Source organism: Mustela erminea, chromosome 2 (assembly GCF_009829155.1).
Source record: "Mustela erminea isolate mMusErm1 chromosome 2, mMusErm1.Pri, whole genome shotgun sequence".
Lineage (NCBI taxonomy): Eukaryota > Metazoa > Chordata > Mammalia > Carnivora > Mustelidae > Mustela > Mustela erminea.
In genome coordinates, this window is record NC_045615.1 from 46,674,476 (window position 1) to 46,693,604 (window position 19,129).

The following is a 19,129-nucleotide window of genomic DNA, read 5'->3' on the forward strand; positions in this document are numbered from 1 at the left end:
GGCGTACAGCTTAATGCCTGCAATCCATATTTTGTGCTAGGTCTACTACAGTAAGTTTAGTTAACTGTTATCATCTCATCCAGTCACAAAAATTTTTACTTTTCCTTGCATGAGAACTTTCAGGATCTACTCTCTGAGCAACTTTCAGATGTACTATTTAGCAGTGTTAACTACCATCACTGTTTTGGACATTCGAGTCCAATACAAGTTGGCAAGAGGGCTCTGCTCATGGCAGTCTCTCTGGGGCTCAGGATCATGAGGACACCACCATCTCCAGACAAGGTTGGGGCAACATAGACAACCACACACTAGCTCTTAAATACATCTGCCCAGAACTCACATGGAGGCTTTTGACTGAAATTTCATTGAGCAGCTCATTTGGCCACATTTAACATCCAGAGGGCTGGGAAGTTTAATACTCCTGTGCATAAGGAAGGAGAAGAGAACTGGAAATATTAGTGAGCATGGTTAATGTGGAGAATTACTTAGTGATAAGGAGATCCAAACACACTTGAGAGTATCTTGGGGGAAGGAAGACAATTAAGAAAACTTCTGGGGCGCCTGAGTGGCTCAGTGGGTTAAGCCGCTACCTTCGGCTCAGGTCATGATCTCAGGGTCCTGGGATCGAGTCCCGCATTGGGCTCTCTGCTCAGCAGGGAGTCTGCTTCCTCCTCTCTCTCTCTCTGCCTGCTTGTGATCTCTCTCTGTCGAATAAATAAATAAAATCTTTAAAAAAAAAAAAAAGAAAACTTCTGGAAGGATATATTGTTATAAAACTTCTTGGCGGAGACTTAACATACATTGGAAAGAGGACAAGTAATTTAGCAAAATTCCAATGACTTGTCTCAGTTATTAAGTGGTAACATTATCATAGTGGTTCTGAACCCTGGCTGCACGTTAGAATTGTCTAGGTTACTTTAAAAACAAATGAAAAAACAATGCCAAAGCCCCAACCCCATCCAACTCTATCAGTCTCTTATAATTAAAGCCTGGGCATTTTTCTTTTTCTTTTTTTTCTTCTTCTTCTTCTTTTTTTTTTTTTTTTAGATCTTTTTAAAAAAATTTATTTGACAGACAGAGATCACAAGTAGGCAGAAAGGCAGGCAGAGAAAGAGGAGGAAGCAGGCTCCCCGCCGAGCAGAGAGCCCGATGCAGGGCTCGATCCCAGGACCCTGGGATCATGACCTGAGCTGAAGGCAGAGGCTTTAACCCAGTGAGCCACCCAGGTGCCCCTGGGCATTTTTCTTTTTCTTTTTCTTTTTCTTTTTTAAAGTCTCTCTAGTAGATTTTAGTGAGCATCCTATGTTCAGAACTACATTAGCCTTTTTCCGTTTGCATGTGTGAGTTTGTATATATATTATTCAGATATGCAGAGATTTACCCCAATCCTCTCAGCAATGGTGGTTGGCAGAATAATGATGGAATCTTACATTTGCAGGCTCCAAAATAGTCCAGCTGTAGTTGGTGCCCTTTTTTGGTCCCTTCCAGTTTACATTTAGTAGCAAACAGATGACAGGAGCTAGCATAGGTCTGGTTGTCAGTGCCACAAACCTAGGACAGACAAGCATGAGAAAAAGCTCATGTTTCTGAATGTACACTGGGGAAAGACCCTGCTCCTTAAAGTTTATAGACTGACTGATCAACTGTGCCAACAATGTGGTCAGGTAAGTGAAGTTATTAAGATGATAACTGTCCCATTTGGTAAAAAAAAAAAAAAAGAAAAGAAAAGAAAAGAAAAATCAATTAAATTATACCAGGGTGAAGAATTTAGCTTTAGATAAGCTCACTAGAATGCAAGCTGCAGACGTTCTGAGGATACAATGAATTTTAAAATGAGTTCTAAAGATCAATGCCATTATTACCTTTTTAGGGCACTGTAGAAACTCCTTGTTTTTGCTGGTTTTTGTTCCTGTTCAACATTATTTCAAGTATTAGATGATAACCAGGACATCTGCCTTTTTTTTTTTTTTTTTTTTTTGCCAAATATTTCAATTGCAAACCACTTTCATTCAAATCGCTATTTGGGACCATTTAGAAACCCTTTTGTAGAATACTTACCTGGTCAAGGAGTTTTGTAGGAGGACAAGTCACTGAATCTTGGCAAACACAGTGGGGTTTTCCCTGTTGGTCAGCCTTACAGATATGTCCTCTTTTACACTGGAAGTTCATGCAAGAATCTAACAGAAAATTTTGGACAAGAAGCATGAGCAAAGCTGAACTGAGTATGCGATCTCAAATTTATCCAGATGATTAGCTCTGTTTTCATTAAGGAGAAAAAATTTGGGAAAATATTAGAAACCATTTTAATGGACATGTTAATGTCAAGATAGGGCCCTCTGGCATTAGAGTGTTTTACACAATAGTTAAGATTTTTTGTGCAGTTTGAATTGGGAATTTAAAAACAACAACAACAACCACAAAACCAACCAAACAAAAATTAAAAAGAACAGCTCTTCTTGGTCTGCCTACAATGGCCAATGTCTGGAGTCTATAATTCAAGGCTGTCCAAGTTGGTCAGAAGTTAAATAAGTCACGAAATTTTTATCATGTTGAAATTAAAAATGTTTGTGATTGGGGTATGCAATTGGGAATCCGGTCTGAATTAAATAAGGTGTCTAAATTCACTAATAAGTTATGGATTTGAGATTAAATAAGGTAGAATTCATCCTTCTCAGAAGCAAAAGGATTTTGGAAAAAAGAAGAATCTAGCTTTCATACTAGTATTACAATAAGACTTCCAGTTTGTAAACACATTTGCCCATAGTTGTATATCAGATGTGTGCAAGCGAATGTCAACAACTTAGGAGAACATTTCCTTGGGGAGGATTTGGGAGAGGAAATTTCTGTGAAGCAGTGACAAATGAAGGAATGGGGACAGCTTAAGTAACCATTCCATTTCTTCCTTGATACTGCCACAAGCCGCCTGCTTAGCCCGTACTCACCCCTACCATGCACCATTCTGTTGTCTTCATACGAACTTTCATCTTCTTTTGGTGAGCTCTCTGCTTTCTTGGCCTTTATAATAACAAGAGCAGAAACTGAAGTCTATTTATTTAGGGGAAAGCCATTATAATTTGTATTCCAACTGCATTCCTTCAGAAAGCTTTTTATACCCAAAACATTTCAGATCTCAAAAAGGTACCAGCTGTAATTGTGAAAATAGCAACACTTTGAGAACAGGAGCCATTTGTGTCTTCAACTGGATTCAGTGCTATATCTCTGGGGATTACTCAATCAAAGTTGGAACTAACATCTGGAGCAAAGTTGGAAAGTTTTCCCTTTGGATTGGGAAAACAGTAGAAATGTAGTATTATTGTGTGATTCCATAGTTAAGACACATTTACATCAGTAATCCCTATGAAGCTGTTGATAAAGTTTTCTCATCAGATTTCCTTTTTTTATTTTTCCGAGATTTACTTTTTTATTCTAAAGAGGGAGACAGTAAGTGTAGGGAGGAGGAGCAGAGGGAGAGGGAGAGAGAAACTCAAGCATGTTCCCTGCTAAGCGTGGAGCCCTACATGGGGCTCAATCTCACGATCTTGAGGTCAGGACCTGAATTGAAACCAAGAGTTGGATGCTTAACCAATGGAGACACCCAGGGGCCCCAGGTTTCTGAGGGGTAATAAAACTCTTACCGTAAAATGGCAGCGGAGGTTTCAGAAAGCAAGGTTACTGTTGACTTTGGCCACCAAAAGCTATGTCAAGTCCTACTGGGTGGCTGCTAGTGTTTTGCATGAAAGCTCCGAATGATTAAAACCCAATAACAATATTCTTCTCCCCAACTCCCACGCTGTTGCGGTTTTCTGATGATCATTTTGGTATGTGTTTGCTTAATAAAGTTATAGCTGAAGTCTTTATTCTTAATCCTGATAGTTAAATCAACAGACATTCCTGGATCTCTTACTATGTTAGAGGCATTTTGCTAGACATTGGTGATTCAACTTGAATATTACATTGCATCTACTCTCAAGACATTGGAGCAATAGTTGTCAGTGTCTCCCAACCCTCAGATCTGTCAGAGTTTGTCATTCTAGTTCACTCCAGCCACTTTCAATTGCCTGTTTCTGCACCTCTGTGCCCAAAATATCATGGCAATCTATCTGGCCTGCTCAAAGGAGAGACCAAAACTGCTGGGGAATTAATACCTCTCCTAGCAATTCTCAGTCTTTTTAAAGCCCTAGCTCCCTCGCTCTCCAGATGCGGTAATTCAGAGGAATGTGCTTTATGTGGCTTTAATTATGTACCTTCGATTAGCTTCCTTTCCTCCCCTGTATCATGTTCCACTCCTCTTTGTTCCCTGAACTTGTCAAACTGTACTAAAATCAGGATCTGCTTCTAGGGGAACCCAAACAAAACAGGCACTTTCAGCCTACTGATGGAGATACAGAGGGAAATAAAAAATTTTGATGTATTTTCATAATGTGCTGATAGAGATAGGCATAGGAGACTGTGAGAGCACAGAGAAAGGTCATGGCTATGTCTTGATAAAGCTAACTGCTCTATCGGAAAAGCATTATTATAAAGAGTCTCACCTCTTGGTATTCTCCAGGCTCACTGGCTTCTACGTTCCCATTCTCATGTGCTCTCTCTCTTTCTTTTTCTTCTTCATATTTGAGGCTATAGGCAATGGACTGAGATCTTTCAGCCTCTATGAAGGTCTCACTTGGGATGAATTCGTAGTCATCACTTGCATCGTGTCTGGCGTCATCATCAGCATCAACATTAGCTCCGTGATTTGTGGGCATGATGTTACCAGCTTTGGTAGGCTCCACGGGCAGAGCTTCAGAAACAGACTTCTTATCTATCTCCTCCTGGTTGCTGATAACATCAGGTTTTTCTTCTTGGCTCTGCCATTCAGCATCTTGATTGTGCTTGTTAATTTTTGATGCAGTTTCATCTTCCATTTCTGCATTGGAACTATCCTCTTCTTGTTCTTGGTTACCCTGATCAAATTCACCTTTCTGCATCTTGCTTACTTGAGTTGGCTGACTGGACTCTTCCAAAACATCATCAGATTGGGTACTGTCTTCTTCCTCCTTGCTGTTAGACTGCTCCTTGGGAAGTTCTCTCCCCTTTTCTTGGTTATCGTTGTGGGTACCAACTTCTCCAGGTTCTTCTTCCCCTTCCTCTTCTCCATTGGGAATATTTGGATCCTGCTCTTGGTTTCCTTGATCACTTACATCTTGGCTATCTTTGTTGCTCCTATTCAGCTGAGGATGTAAATCGTTTATTGGTTGTTCCTGTTCTTTTTCTGTTTTTGTAATGCTTTCTTGTTGGTTAGGATCTATAGTGGAACTAATATTAGGAGCAAGGGAATCAATGTTCTCTGGGACTTTTTTCTTTTGAGGCTCACCCCCATCTTCTTGTAGGTCCAATGTACCTTCAGATGGTATATACTCCAAATTCTCACTTAAGTCACTTTCACTTTCCTCTTCATCCTGTAATCTGAGCTCTGGGCTGTAACTCTGGTCCTGATCTGCTGACTGGTCATGATTTTCCTCCTTTGACTTTAGTTCTGAAGATTTTTCAGCCTTAAAAGAAAAGAAGTTTACTCTTGAAACAAATGATAATGGAATATCTATATTTTATTTATAATTCATAAGCCAATACTTAATATTATTACTCTTTATCATCACATAATATCAAGTAAACTCATATATGATGTTCTCCACATTCTATAGCTAAAAGTTTAACCTGAATTCAAATTTTGTGATATGACATGATTATATAGCACCTTGGCCGAAGGTGTAAAACTTACTCTCACAGTTCTTCTGGTGATTGGAAACAGTTGATGTGATCACTGTCTTTTGAAAATTAAACTGAGACGAGTGAGAATGAGATAATATCCTTGACTACGCTTTGAAATTGAGACCTTTGGAAAATTTTAAAATTGTAACAGTGTAACCATGTTACTTTTACCTTATGGTTTGGATGATCTACAGACCCTGCAATTTCCTTTTCATTTTCTGCATCTTCAACCCTTAACATGGGAATTGCAGTGTTGTTAGGTGTTAATAGTATTTCAGCCTGTTGGATGGAACTCAAGGAATCAGCAGTTGGTTTGGTATGATCAGACAGGAACCTTGCATTTGTCTGAAAAAATTAGAAATTAGCTCATGTTATTCATGTCTAGATGTTAACATTTAAAATTTCCAGTTACTCTTTTATTGTCATCATTATTAGTAGTAATATGCTTCATACATAATATCACTTAAAAGATACTCTCGGGGAACCTGGGTGGCTCAGTGGGTTAAGCCTCTGCCTTCGGCTCAGGTCATGATCCCAGGGTCCTGGGATCGAGTCCCGAATTGGGCTCTCTGCTCAGCGGGGAGCCTGCTTCCTCCTCTCTATCTCTGCCTGCCTCTCTGCCTACTTGTGATCTCTTTCTATCAAATAAATAAATAAAATCTTTAAAAAAAGAGACTCTCTAGAATTTTTAAGAATATAAGCAAATGTCCATATTATAATGTTAAATGAAAACAGAATCACAAACATATTTAAGAAAATGTTATATATGCAGAGACTAGGTGAAAATGGAGCAAAAATTATTTCAATAATAGTCATCTTTGAGTTTTGGAAGTATTTTCTGTGCTTTTCAAACTTTTAAAAAATATAATATTCATACTTTATAATTTTGAGAACTGTTGTTTAGCAGAAAGTCCAAGTGAAATTAAATTAACCAAAGGATATAACACTACATTTCCTTAAGTTAACTTTTAAGTAACTGCTGCTAATTAGCAGAAAAGATATAAACTTTTTATTCAATGTTTATTTTCTTAACACTATCAGCCTTATATCCAACAAGAAATCTTACAATAAAAAACAACTTAATGTGGAACTGATTCAAAAGTTGTGTGAAACAGTACACTTCATTCTAGTCAAGAAGAGCTATGGAGTATTATTTCAACTAGAGGGATGGCTCTATTTCTAGCAAGACTAAAGGCGTAGATGAAGAGCGGGCAGTGATACAATGGAGATGTTTAACAATGGATTTAGAAGAGATCTCCCTTCAAGTCTTGACTCTGTTATTAAGAATCTGTCACTTGACAAACTGTAAATCCCTACCCTGTCATCTATCAAGGTGAATTAAGCAGAAATATCAAGATAAGTTTACACAAATATAAAAGTCTGGAAATTGTAAAAAACTACCCAAGTGAAAAAAATGACTGTTGTTAGCAGTGGTGTGATACAGTGCTAACACTGTGAACTGTCTGATACTGTTAAGCAGGCATTCACCACAAATCTTTATCGGAGAGATACTACGGATGCTCAGATGTCAGGCAGACCTAGGTGTACGTACAGAACTCAGATTCTATTTGCACTGACTTGTCTTTATGATTACATTCTGTTGTACCGATTATATAAGGAAAGACATGGCATACAAGATTCATTTTAGATGCTGTTTGCTCTCTTGCTTCTTATCACCTTCTCAACTAAAAGGAGTAATGATATTTGAAAAAGTTTCCAAAGAAGCCATTTATAAGAGAGAAAGGAGAAAGCATGGTGGCCAGTCTGGCAGATTGCCAGCAGAGACATGGAAGGCAATGGAAAGAGGAGATTTTAGCTTATTAGTGGGGAACCGCGCCCCCTCTCTGCACCCGTCTTCCTCTGCTCTGCCTCTGTAAGCTGGAAGAAATGCACAAAAAGCACGGCAGCTTTTCTTCTTTCAGAAATTTTCTGAAATCAAATTCTATTTTATTATTATTCCCACAGCAATAACAACATAACATCTGGAACTTTGTGTGGAATCTCCTAACCACACAGAATCGACTTACTTCTATAGAATTCAGGCAGGTGAGGAAAATGATACAAGATTTTTAATGGGTAAACCGTATGAGAAGATACTTAGCTTTTTAGCATCTGACTGGATCTGCACAAGGAACTGTCCTAAAGAAAAAACATCTAAAATATGTCTGCATGTAGATGTGTTATTCAAACATTTGGTTGAGAGACACTTTTGATGTCTGTTTACATAGTGGCAACAGCTGCAAGGGCAAAACACATTTTTAGGAGAAAACAATGGGTCTGTGGGAGCTTCTTTCTGTGCTGAACATAATTTATCCCACTTTTGTAATTTCAGAGGACAATGTATAATTTCAGCTGGAGTAGCTCCAGCTACTTAAGCATAAGCCCTAGCAGTGTGGTCATACACTCTGTTTTCTAAGAACTGCCTGGTCTGGGCGGCACGATGTTTGTCTTTGCTGACACATCTGTCAACCAAATGTTAGCCACCAGCTATCCAAAAACCAAGGACAGAAGCCTAGACAGAGTAGAGAATGAGGAAGAGAAGGGATGAGAGAAATCACTTTGTTTCTTTAGAGGAGACTGATTCCTCCCTTTGGTGAAAAAGAAACAAATGGCACAAATCCTTTGGTTTGATTATAGATTAAGTGGATCATTTGGAAGACACCTAAATGATCATCCAAGCCATGGTTCTGCTAACAACAGCAACAACAAAAACTTTCAGGTAATTTTAAGGGGGCTGACATGGTCTCAAATGATTCTGATTTGTGTGTATACAATTTATTGCTGTGTGAATGGTGGGGCTAGTGTATCTGATCATGAAGAAAAAAAAATTGTTTTAGTTCTATTTTCAACAACCTTCACACCACCCCCCACCTCCAAGGATGAATTAGGAGCTGATTTATGATTACGATTCCATTTCCTGCCCCTAACCCATCGGTTCCTGTTTTATTTCAGACTCAGAAATGATCAGCCAGTATATATTTGAACTCAAAGAAAATGCTGCTGAAGGGTATGGGTACGCACTCCCAAGACTTCTCATACTAATTTCTTGGGCTTCTCATGCTAAGTGATGAATTTTCATAAGACAATTTATTTCTTCCCGTTCTCGTTGGCATTTATGCCCTGGCATATCCCCTTTCTAAAAACTGATAATCGACATTTTCAGCTTTTGATTTATTTTATCTTATGGAATCTGGTAGTTCTGAAAGAAATATTCTTTTAGAAAGTATTTTATCTCAATTTTTCTAGTTGTTTGTTCCCTGCTTGGGAAAAAAATAACATTAAAATTAAAAAGAGAATTTCAAACCACTATATGCACACATTTTCTTTTTAACTGGAGGATGTCTGAATGAAATGTCAGGAAGAAGAGATGTAACAGCAGAAAAAAAAAGGACATTTACCGGGATTGCAGCTGCAGTTCCCAAAATGTATAGGAAAAAAAGCACAGTCTTCATGTTTTCTAGGCCTGTGAACCAAGAAGATAATTAGCAGTAGTGGGTAAAATTTCCTTGTGAAAGATTAAAAGATAATCTCAGCAAATATTGAGCTTGATATTGATCCTTACATTTAAAGGTGATTATTGTCTTTGTGTACACTAGCATATCTGGAAAAATGGATTAATGAGTTTTTACCCAATTGTGTCTCTGTGAGAATGACTCCTTGATTTTCCGGCCCAGCTGTGTTTGGCAGAACTTACCTCTCTTTATGCTTGTGTTTCCTTGAATAGAGGCGCTATGCAGATTTGGGTCTTAAGATCTGTGAGTGTTCACAAAGATAAAAGTGACAAAGTGAAATAGTATATTATGTCAGGTTGGGATAAAACAACCTGCCTCTTTGGTGGTGAAGAAACACATACATTCAATGCAGAGTTTTAGGAATGAGACATTGTGCTGCCTAAAGCAGTCATCAGTGTTCATCTAATTCAGAGGTCTCACACTGGCAGTCTGTGTGGGTGGGTGGGGGCCTGCAGATGGGTTTGGTTTGGTAGGCACTGCGTAGTTTAAAACAGCATTTTAAAGTCCAAAGTGTTCATGTAAAAACCCAGATCTGAACAACAACAACAACAACAAAAACAAAACAAAAACTCCACCCTCCCCCACCCCCCTGTAACCCCCCCCCAGATCTGCAGTTTCTCCTGAACCACTGGGCCTCTTAGCAACCACTGGTCTTCCTGGCAACAGCCAGCTGGATCTGAGCAGAGGCTCTGCTCCAAAAGAAGAGCTGGCATTTGCCCCTGGTCTGTTTCAGTTGTTATTTGCTTTGAATTGGAGTTTGGTTTGTTCTAAATGAACTTTTTCAGCTGAGAGATGAGACAAGAGAAGCTCAAAGAGGCGAAGTAAATTGGCCTCCTGGGGAATTCTCTTAAAAGGAGTGGGTGATGTACATTTCCCTGTGGAGTATTTCTAAACCTGGCAATCCAAATCCATCTGGGATTAGGAACAGAGTTTCTAGTCTTTAAAAGATATTCTCTGGGTCTCCTAGAAATAGTAGGTGACTCTTTTAAATTAGTTTTGCAATCTTTTATACATAAATGTATCCATAGAGCTTTAAATAATATTTTGAGGTTTATTAAGAATGTAAACAGTTTCTTCTGCTGGTTACCTCAATATTTCAAAACAGATGCTTAAATACACATTTAAAATAAATACATATTTAAAAACATATTAATGTTAAAAATTATTCTATTGATTTAATACTATAATAGCTATCGCTTAACACACATACCATATGCATGCACACAATGCACAAACATACTCTTCTCCTTCCCCATTTCTTTTCCTAAACTAATGACATCACAATTCTTACTTAAATCACTATATAACATTTACGAATAATGTGTATATTCCTCACAGCTGAGCCAAGTAGTAATTTCCTGTGTTGAACCACACTTACATTTATTTTTTGAACAATATTTTGTTTTGTCTGGCCCTAGAAATTGCCTTCTCTTTTTTTTCTTTTTAAAATTTTATTTATTTATTTGACAGAGAGAGATCACAAGTAGGCAGAGAGGCAGACAGAGAGAGAGAGGGAGAAACAGGCTCCCGGCCGAGCGAAGAGCCTGATGTGGGGCTCGATCCTAGGACCCTGAGATCATGATCTGAGCGGAACGCAGAGTCTTAACCCACTGAGCCACCCAGGTGCCCTGAAATTACCTCCTCTTTTAATATACTTTTCCATGTATACTTATTCTTCCCCAATTTTCCAACAACATTTAAAAACTCCTTTTAATATGGCAACAATGACAACACTAGAACAACAAGCACAAACCCCTCAGAGAATCCCCAAGGCTTATTTTCCCCTTGGAGTTGTGTCTCCCAGGTGTTGGTTGTCTTGCTCTACATGACTGTCGCAGCCCAGGCAGCCGGCGGGCTTTCCTCCTGGCGGGCTAGTCACCACCTCCCTGGGAATCCCCTTTCCTTTGCTCTTTTCCTGGGTTTCACTTCTTGCTTCCTGAGTCCCATATGTTTTTCTTTTTTTGGTGTTTTCCTTCATTTCATGGAGCATATCCTCCAGAAGCTTCCAAAACTAACAATATATACGGGACAGAAGTTTTGAGACTTTGCACATTAAGAAAACATGAGTATTTTATCCTTCACTTGATACAGAATTTTAAAGCAGAACATTGCTTTTCTCAGAATTTTAAAACATATTCCATTTTCTTTTAGTTTCCAGTATTGCTAGTGTAAGGACCTATTTAGCCAGAGCGACTCCATCTTGGTTAAAAGCCATTTTGTTGTTTGTGCAGTAAAACTTAAACTGACCCTGCCCCCCTCCCCCGAGAGAAACTTACTTAGAAGCAAGTCTGGGAAACCAGTAAAATATGGTCAGCTAGTTCCTAATAATAGAGCCCAGAATACAAGGACGAGTCGGGCCATGTGGAGACATCCAATCAGTAAGAAACACACACACACTTTTTCCTTAACCACCAAAGAATGTAAACCCTGTCGTTTGGGCACCAACCTTGAGCACCAGTTCTGACCAGAGTAATAGGTTAGGTCAAACAGCTACTATAGGGTAAATTGTAATTCAATTGGCCACCTGTGTGTGACCTAACATGACTACAATCTCATTGGCCACCTATGTGTGGCCAGACTTTTGCTCTATAAAAGGTAATCTGTAAGATGGGGAGGGGTCGCCCTCTTCGGAGGTCAGTCAGTCAATACTTGAGCCTGTAAGCTGGGGGTGGTCCCTCTCTTCAGAGACAGCCCTGGCTGGTTAGTCTGACTTCTAATGCTTAGCATAGAATAGAGCTTTGCCTAACTTTCACCCTGTCTCAGTCTCGTTCCCCTGGCCGATCAGTCTAACTGCTAATACTTATCATAAAATAGAGCTTTAAATAACTTTCACCTTGTCTCAGTCTCGTTTCGTTTAATAATGTACCTAACACTAGTAAGAATACCAATGTTGTTTTTTCCCCAGTTTTTTAAAAATGAGAATTTTTTTTTCTTTCTTTATGTAAGCTTTTAAGTTTTTTTCCCCAAGCTTCAATATTTGTTCTTAGTATCCTAAGGTATTACAATCTCTGCTTTAGTTTGGATCCTTTAAAAAACAAAACAAAACAAAAAACTATTTTTTTTTAAAGATTTCATTTATTTATTTGACAGACTGAGATCACAAGTAGGCAGAGACGCAGGCAGGGCTGGGAGGGAAGCAGGCTCCCTGCTGAGCAGAGATCCTGATGCGGGGCTTGATCCCAGGACCGCAAGATCCTGACCTGAGCCAAAGACAGAGGTTTAACCCACTGAGCCACCCAGGCACCCCCTATTTTTTACTTTTGTAATCTCCACACCTAATGCAGGGCTCAAACTCACCATCTGAGATCAAAAGTTGCATACTAAGTCAGCCAGACACTCCAGTTTGGATCCTTTTTAATTTACTTTAGGCTCTCATTAGGCCTGTTTCATTTGGAAATTCATATATTTCAGTTCTGAGAAATTAAAAAAAATATATTTTATTTATTTATTTGACAGAGGGAGAGATCACAAGTAGGCAGAGAGGCAGGCAGAGAGAGAGGGGGAAGCAGGCTTCCCGCTGAGCAGAGAGCCCCATGTGGGGCTCGATCCCAGGACCCTGAGATCATGACCTGAGCCGAAAGCAGAGGCTTTAACCCACTGAGCCACCCAAGTGCCCCCTGAGAAATTTTCACATGTTAATTCTTTGATAATTTTTATTACTCTATTTTTGTGTGTGTGTGTATATTTTCTTTCTGGAATTCATAATAGTTAAATGTCAGAATTTTGGGGTTGGTTCTCTAATTTACTTACAATTTTTGCTCCTTTTTCCCATCTTGTTTATATTATTCTGGGAAAGTTCCTCAATTTTATCTTTTCTCTTTACTACTAATTTTTTAAATGTTTTTCTCACACACTTTAAATTTATTTCCTGATGTTCCCCCTTTTAGATGTTATCATCTTTTTCTTTAGTGTGATATATACTCTTGTTTTTGAAGATATTAATTCAATATTTAAAAAATTTTCTCTGAACCCTGTATTTTCTGTTTCCATATTATCCCTGTTTTTCTGGTTTACTTTGGTCTTTGATTTTTATGTCGAAAGCTTTTCTCGAATGTGCAATGTCTTGGTTGTATGGTAATATTTAGTAGCAAGTCACTAAAAAACCAATTTGACATTTCACAGGCAGGGCTTGTCATTTTGGAGAGCTACCATGGAGGGTCTCAGACAGTAACCTAACACTTTTGATGCGATGCCCTTGATGTCATTGTTAGGTTTTTTTCCTTGGGGAGTTCCCCCCACCCCCCCAGGGAAGATCTTCATACTTCCTACCCCATAGGGTGGGGTAAATGCCTGGTTGCTCCATGCGGTGAGATGAAGGAGTGAAGGGACTGGAAATCTCTCAGCGCATACACAGACTCTCACTTAGTCCCCAGATTTCTGTGTGGCATCATATCCCACCCTCCATGGTGCCTCTCTAAAGCCCAGGGCCAGAGAATAACCTTCTCTTTCCTGTTTAGGGTGAAAAGGGGAGTCCTCTGTCAATTACCAGCATGAGCAAGAACTGGCATCAGTTTATATCTGAGAGGCTTTCAACCAATCCCCCTGATTTCAGCTTCTACCCTTGCCTCAACTTCCAAATGACCTGATACCTCCAATTTTGAAACTTTTTTGAGTTCTGCAGTGGGAACTGGCTTGTTGGTTTATGGCACCCTTCTCTGAACATCCTTAGATTTAAGCTTTCCCTGTTCTTCCAATTGCTTGCTACATTCCAAAAATTTGCCGATATCTTTTATCATGTCACCCTCTCTTTTTTTCTTTGTCATTGTGAGTTTATATTATTATTTTTCCTTTCCTATCATTATACTGGGATTTTAGCAGAGTGCCAATATATGCATATGTTTCATCTGTACTATCTAATGAATAGATGATTTCTATATCTTCATCTGATTTATATCTGTGTTACTACCACTGCTGCTGCTGCTGCTACTACTATTTCTAGGACAATAGGAATTACTAAGGTCTTTGGTTCTAACTTCATTAGCAAGTGAAATTTTTATTAAAGAAAAGAGGCCTACAGGTGGTAGGACAAACTTCCTTAACATGTTAGAAAAAATAAGAACACACTTTTCACCTATCCTATTATTCCAACTAGGGAATAGTGTGTTGGAAGAATGGAGATTAAAGATTGAGTGTGGGGGAAAACATAAATCACTTGTAACCTTATATCACCTCAAATAAATTAATCTGTTCCATTTTTTTTTTAAAGATTTTATTTATTTATTTGAGAGAGAGACAGTGAGAGAGAGCATGAGCGAGGAGAAGGTCAGAGGGAGAAGCAGACTCCCCACGAGCTGGGAGCCGGATGCGGGACTCGATCCCGGGACTCCGGGATCATGACCTGAGCCGAAGGCAGTTGTCCAACCAACTGAGCCACCCAGGCGTCCCTTAATCTGTTCCATTTTTAATGAGAATAACATGTATGTATTCAGCTTGGAGACTTTAATTTAATTCCTCTAAAGGACCCCTCTGAAAATGACTGTCCATAACTTCAGGAATTCAGAGTACTAACAGAGGAATGTGTGTTCTGTTTATATCCTTAAATAAACATTATTTAGAACTAGTAATGATGTATAACAAATACTGGAAGTTTATATTATCAAAGTGCTCTGGGTTTACCAAACAGATCTACAAATGGGAGAGTATCTTCTTCAACCTTTGCAATAACCTCATGATGTGGGAGATGACGAACGGGGTTAGAAAGGCTATGACAGGACATGCTGGAGGCCAGAGAGCTGTTAAGAGAGAAAACTGGAACCCAGCTTTCCCGGCTCCTGTGCTGGTGCTTTCCCAGCTCCTTTGCAAATCAAGATCTCCATTTACCTCTTATACAAAGACGCATGGAAGGAGGAAAAAAAAACCCTAAGCCAGTATGGGAACAAGTTGAGAATTCACTTTAAACTTTTAAATAAAGAGCTCCGATATCGTAAGTTTCAACATTTTGCATACACAGCAAATATATTTTTCTATGTTGAGGAAAAAGTCTAATCATAGAATGTTGGTTGGGTTATTTGATATCAAAAATCCCTTTCAATAATGCTTTTTATTGTCTAAACAAGGCAAAACATAGAAATTCAATTTCCTTTGGATGAAGTACATGTTTAAATGAAAATATGCAGCAACACCCCACACCCCAGATTCTAACACTTCAGGGATATTGAAAAAATACCTTGGAATGAAAAAAGCATGTAACTGTCAGGAGAACTGAATTCTAGTTCCAACACTGTCCTTCACTGGCCAAGAGACTTTGGGTAACTCACTTACCCTTTCCTAGATACAGTTTTCTTAAGTGATGAATAATGAAGCAGGTGACCTTGATGATCCTTCAGCTCTGATATTTAAAACGAGATAATTCTATGACTCTCATGAACCATAAACTGCTGTTATCTCTTTTCCTTAAACTACTAATACCACTGAAAATATATTGTATGATTTTATAGTATCAAAATAAAACATTTTATATTGTGGTATTTAATGCTTCAAGCACATAAGTGGTATCTATTTCCCATTTTTATTATTGATGGTAATTTAAAATATTTTATGCTCTTAGTGAATGCTAATGTGAAAAGTCATTGAAAAATGCAGTTTCCTTCCCCTATATTCAAAATTTAACATTCATTCATTCATTTAGCCAGTATTTATTAGATTTATGGAACTACAGTCATTTATAATTTAGATCAGCATATTACTATTCTACTAGCAGTAGGAAATGGTAAAAATACAAAATAGTATAATTTAATGCCGGCTTTATCTTGGCACTATGAACATTTCTTGGTGGGTGATTCTTTGTAGTTATGTAGAATGTTTAGCATTCTTCTGCGTGTAGGATGTTTAGCAGCAACTGTGAGACTTCTACCCATTATATTTCATAGCAAGTCCCTCATCCCCCACCAGTTATGACACCAAAAATGTCTCCAGATATTGCCAGATAGCCCCTGGCGGATAAAATTGCCCTTAAGGAGAACTACCAGTTTAGTACAAGGAGAATGGTGCTTTGGGGTTAGAAAGATGTGTATTTGAATTTGGTCCCGCAGCTGCCGTCTATGTCATCTTTAGCAAATTACTTAACCCTCTGAGCCTCAGAGTCCCTATCTAGAGTGGGGATAACATGTGTGATGGTTAATTTTACGTGACAGCCGAGCAGGGCTGCAGGATGCAGGACTCTTGCCTACATTCATCACAAATAACAATGAAATGAGGTTAAGAGACTGTTAACCACATTTTCTTATAAATGGTAGCAACATAAAGAGCAAGGAAGAAATTAGTCTTGTGGGTTTCAAGACTAATTTCCCTTGATTTTAGTTCTTAGAGCAATGTGTATAGCTCATTAAATTTGAGAAAAAAAATTCCCTTTAACTTGATCATAGTATCTTACATAATTCCCTTTGTTTTCTTAAATGGAGTGCAGCTGAATGGATCAAGAAGAAACGTGTCATGTTGGCCAGAGAGTATATCACTCTTTCACTCTTTTTTCCATTTATTAAGTGCTTACTAGACACTACCTAAGCACAGGGCTACATGGTTCCTATCTGAAGAATGGAAAAGAAGGAGGTCAAGTAAATCAATGATTTGATTTAATATAATGTGATGTATACATAATGCAACAGAAATAGGGATAAAAGGCATTTGAAATCAGATAATGCTACCCAACAACCCCAATAGCCCCAAACCATCCTGTCCAACGCTGATTGTTAAACATTTACCACTGGATAGTTCTGAGAACTATTTAAAGTCAGAACAAAGAAGAGTTAATGACCAACTGGATACTGTTGGAAGAAGAAAAGGAAGAGTCTTGGTTTGTCACAATTCTAATTTGGGCAGCTGGGTAAATGGTGGCATTCATCACCAAGATAAGGGATTATAGCAGGAAGATATGATTTTAGAAGAAAGATGATAAATTAGTTTTAAATTCATTGCATTTGAGTAGTGACATACTTGGATAAACAGGTCTAGGGATAAGCACAGAGTTCGGGGCTAAAGATAGTTTTGACTGCTATTAGCATGAGAAGCTATATAGTGAGTAGAGCAGAGAGCAGGAGCTACAACCCTGGTGAATGAAGACCATTTAGTGCCATTAGAGGATCAGAAAAGCTAAAGATACAAAGGATCAGAGAAAAGAGTCACGTAAGAAAGTGTTAAATGTTACAGAAAGGTCAGAGTAAACGAGGCCAGTGAATTACCCACTGCCTTTGGAAGTACAGAGGTTATTGGAGAATTGAAGGAGAGTAGATTGGGTGAAATGGTGTTGGTATGGGCCCGTCTGCAGTGACTGGGGAGTAGAAGAAGGAATGAAGACAGTGAGAGTCGACCGCTCACTTAAGGTAGTTGACTATGAGAGGAATGGAAGATGGTAGCTAAACGGGAATGTGTGGTCACTGGAAATTTTTATTTGTATTAAAATGTGGTCATTAAAGTATCTTCTGTGCTGAAGGGAAAGCGTAACTAATGAATGAGAAGATAAAGAGAGAGGAGATGTGATAAACAATGATAACCCTAGTGAACTACAACTTTTGGGCCTTATTCCCTGTGACTTTGGCCTTGGTCTTATGACTTGTTTTGGCTAATGGGACAATATCAGGCATGATGCCAGCAGAAGCTTAGTAGGCACTTACATATTGGGATTTGTCTTCCTATGAAAGCCATTCACCATGTTGTAAGAAAATTTGGACTAGAGACTAGCTGGGACCTCTGAATCAGGTGTGATTTTGTCACAGTCACTGATTTCTTTATCTACAAAACAGAAAAAAATATAGTACCTCTCCTAGTTATCTTCTAGGGTTGTTTTGAGACTCAAATGTGATCATATAGTCATTTGGTGATTTCACCCGTACAAATGAAATGAAGGATATCATTTTTTTGCAACATTCATAAAGCAAAAATGGCTTAATAAGTCCAATCAGTGGCCACATAGAAGTCTGGGAAATGAAAGACGATCTTGGATGGTTCAGCTTCAGTTGAGCTCCCAGCTTGTTGGAGCCACGTGAGTGACTTTAGACAAAAATCACCAGAAGAATTACCCAGGTGAGTCCTGTTCAAATTGCAGAATCTAGTGCAAATAAGGGGATTGGTTTTAAGCCATTTAATTTTGGGGTGGATTGTTATGCATCACTGTTATGCAACTACCCCAAATTTGGGGTAGATTTCAGTTATGCATAGATAACTGAAATAGGCGGAAAACAGAGAAGTTGCCTGAGTCATTGTGAAGGCAACATTGCATGCACAGTGTTTAAAGACAAAGGCTCTGATTCAGAGCTCTACTACTTAATTTGCACAATCTTGGATAAAATATTTAGCTTTTTGATGCTCATTGTTTATCTGTACAATGATGATGAAGATGAAGGAAGATGATAGAATTTGTTAAATATTTGCTGGTCTATTATTAAAGCACAGGTGTTAGGTTTAACTCTGAAGAGAAGAGGAATTCTTTGTTCTTTCAGACAAAAGGAAAGAAAGCTTAACAATAAGGATATGTTGAGGCAAGGCCCCAGGAATTCATTAAGTTGCACTTAGCTATACCTCTTTTTATATTTATATAACATTTCACAGTTATAAAAAACTTTCTTAAAAAAAAATAAAAAAAAATAAAAAAAAATAAAAACTTTCTTGTATATGGTCTCATTTGATCCAATAAGGATAGGAGGTAGACAACATTTGACTATAAAGAGATGGAACCCTGAAGAATCTAAATTACTTGGCTAGGGCGCCTGGGTGGCTCAGTGGGTTAAGCCGCTGCCTTCGGCTCAGGTCATGATCTCAGGGTCCTGGGATCGAGTCCCGCATCGGGCTCTCTGCTCAGCAGGGAGCCTGCTTCCTCCTCTCTCTCCCTCTGCCTGCCTCTCTGCCTACTTGTGATCTCTCTCTGTCAAATAAAT

General features: G+C 38.6%; 1 protein-coding gene across 1 annotated transcript in view; it reads right to left on the minus strand.

Annotated features, from left to right (window-relative positions):
• SPARCL1 (SPARC like 1) overlaps positions 1-19,129 on the minus strand; it is a 48,690-nt gene that overhangs the window by 11,130 nt on the left and 18,431 nt on the right. Inside the window, exons 2-7 of the mRNA XM_032332834.1 lie at positions 9,147-9,211; positions 5,920-6,093; positions 4,533-5,531; positions 2,943-3,015; positions 2,059-2,177; positions 1,431-1,551 (exon numbers count right to left, since the gene is read on the minus strand). Of these exons, the coding sequence (XP_032188725.1) occupies positions 1,431-1,551; positions 2,059-2,177; positions 2,943-3,015; positions 4,533-5,531; positions 5,920-6,093; positions 9,147-9,200 (1,540 nt within the window). The 5' untranslated portion in view covers positions 9,201-9,211. The remainder of the gene's footprint in view (positions 1-1,430; positions 1,552-2,058; positions 2,178-2,942; positions 3,016-4,532; positions 5,532-5,919; positions 6,094-9,146; positions 9,212-19,129) is intronic.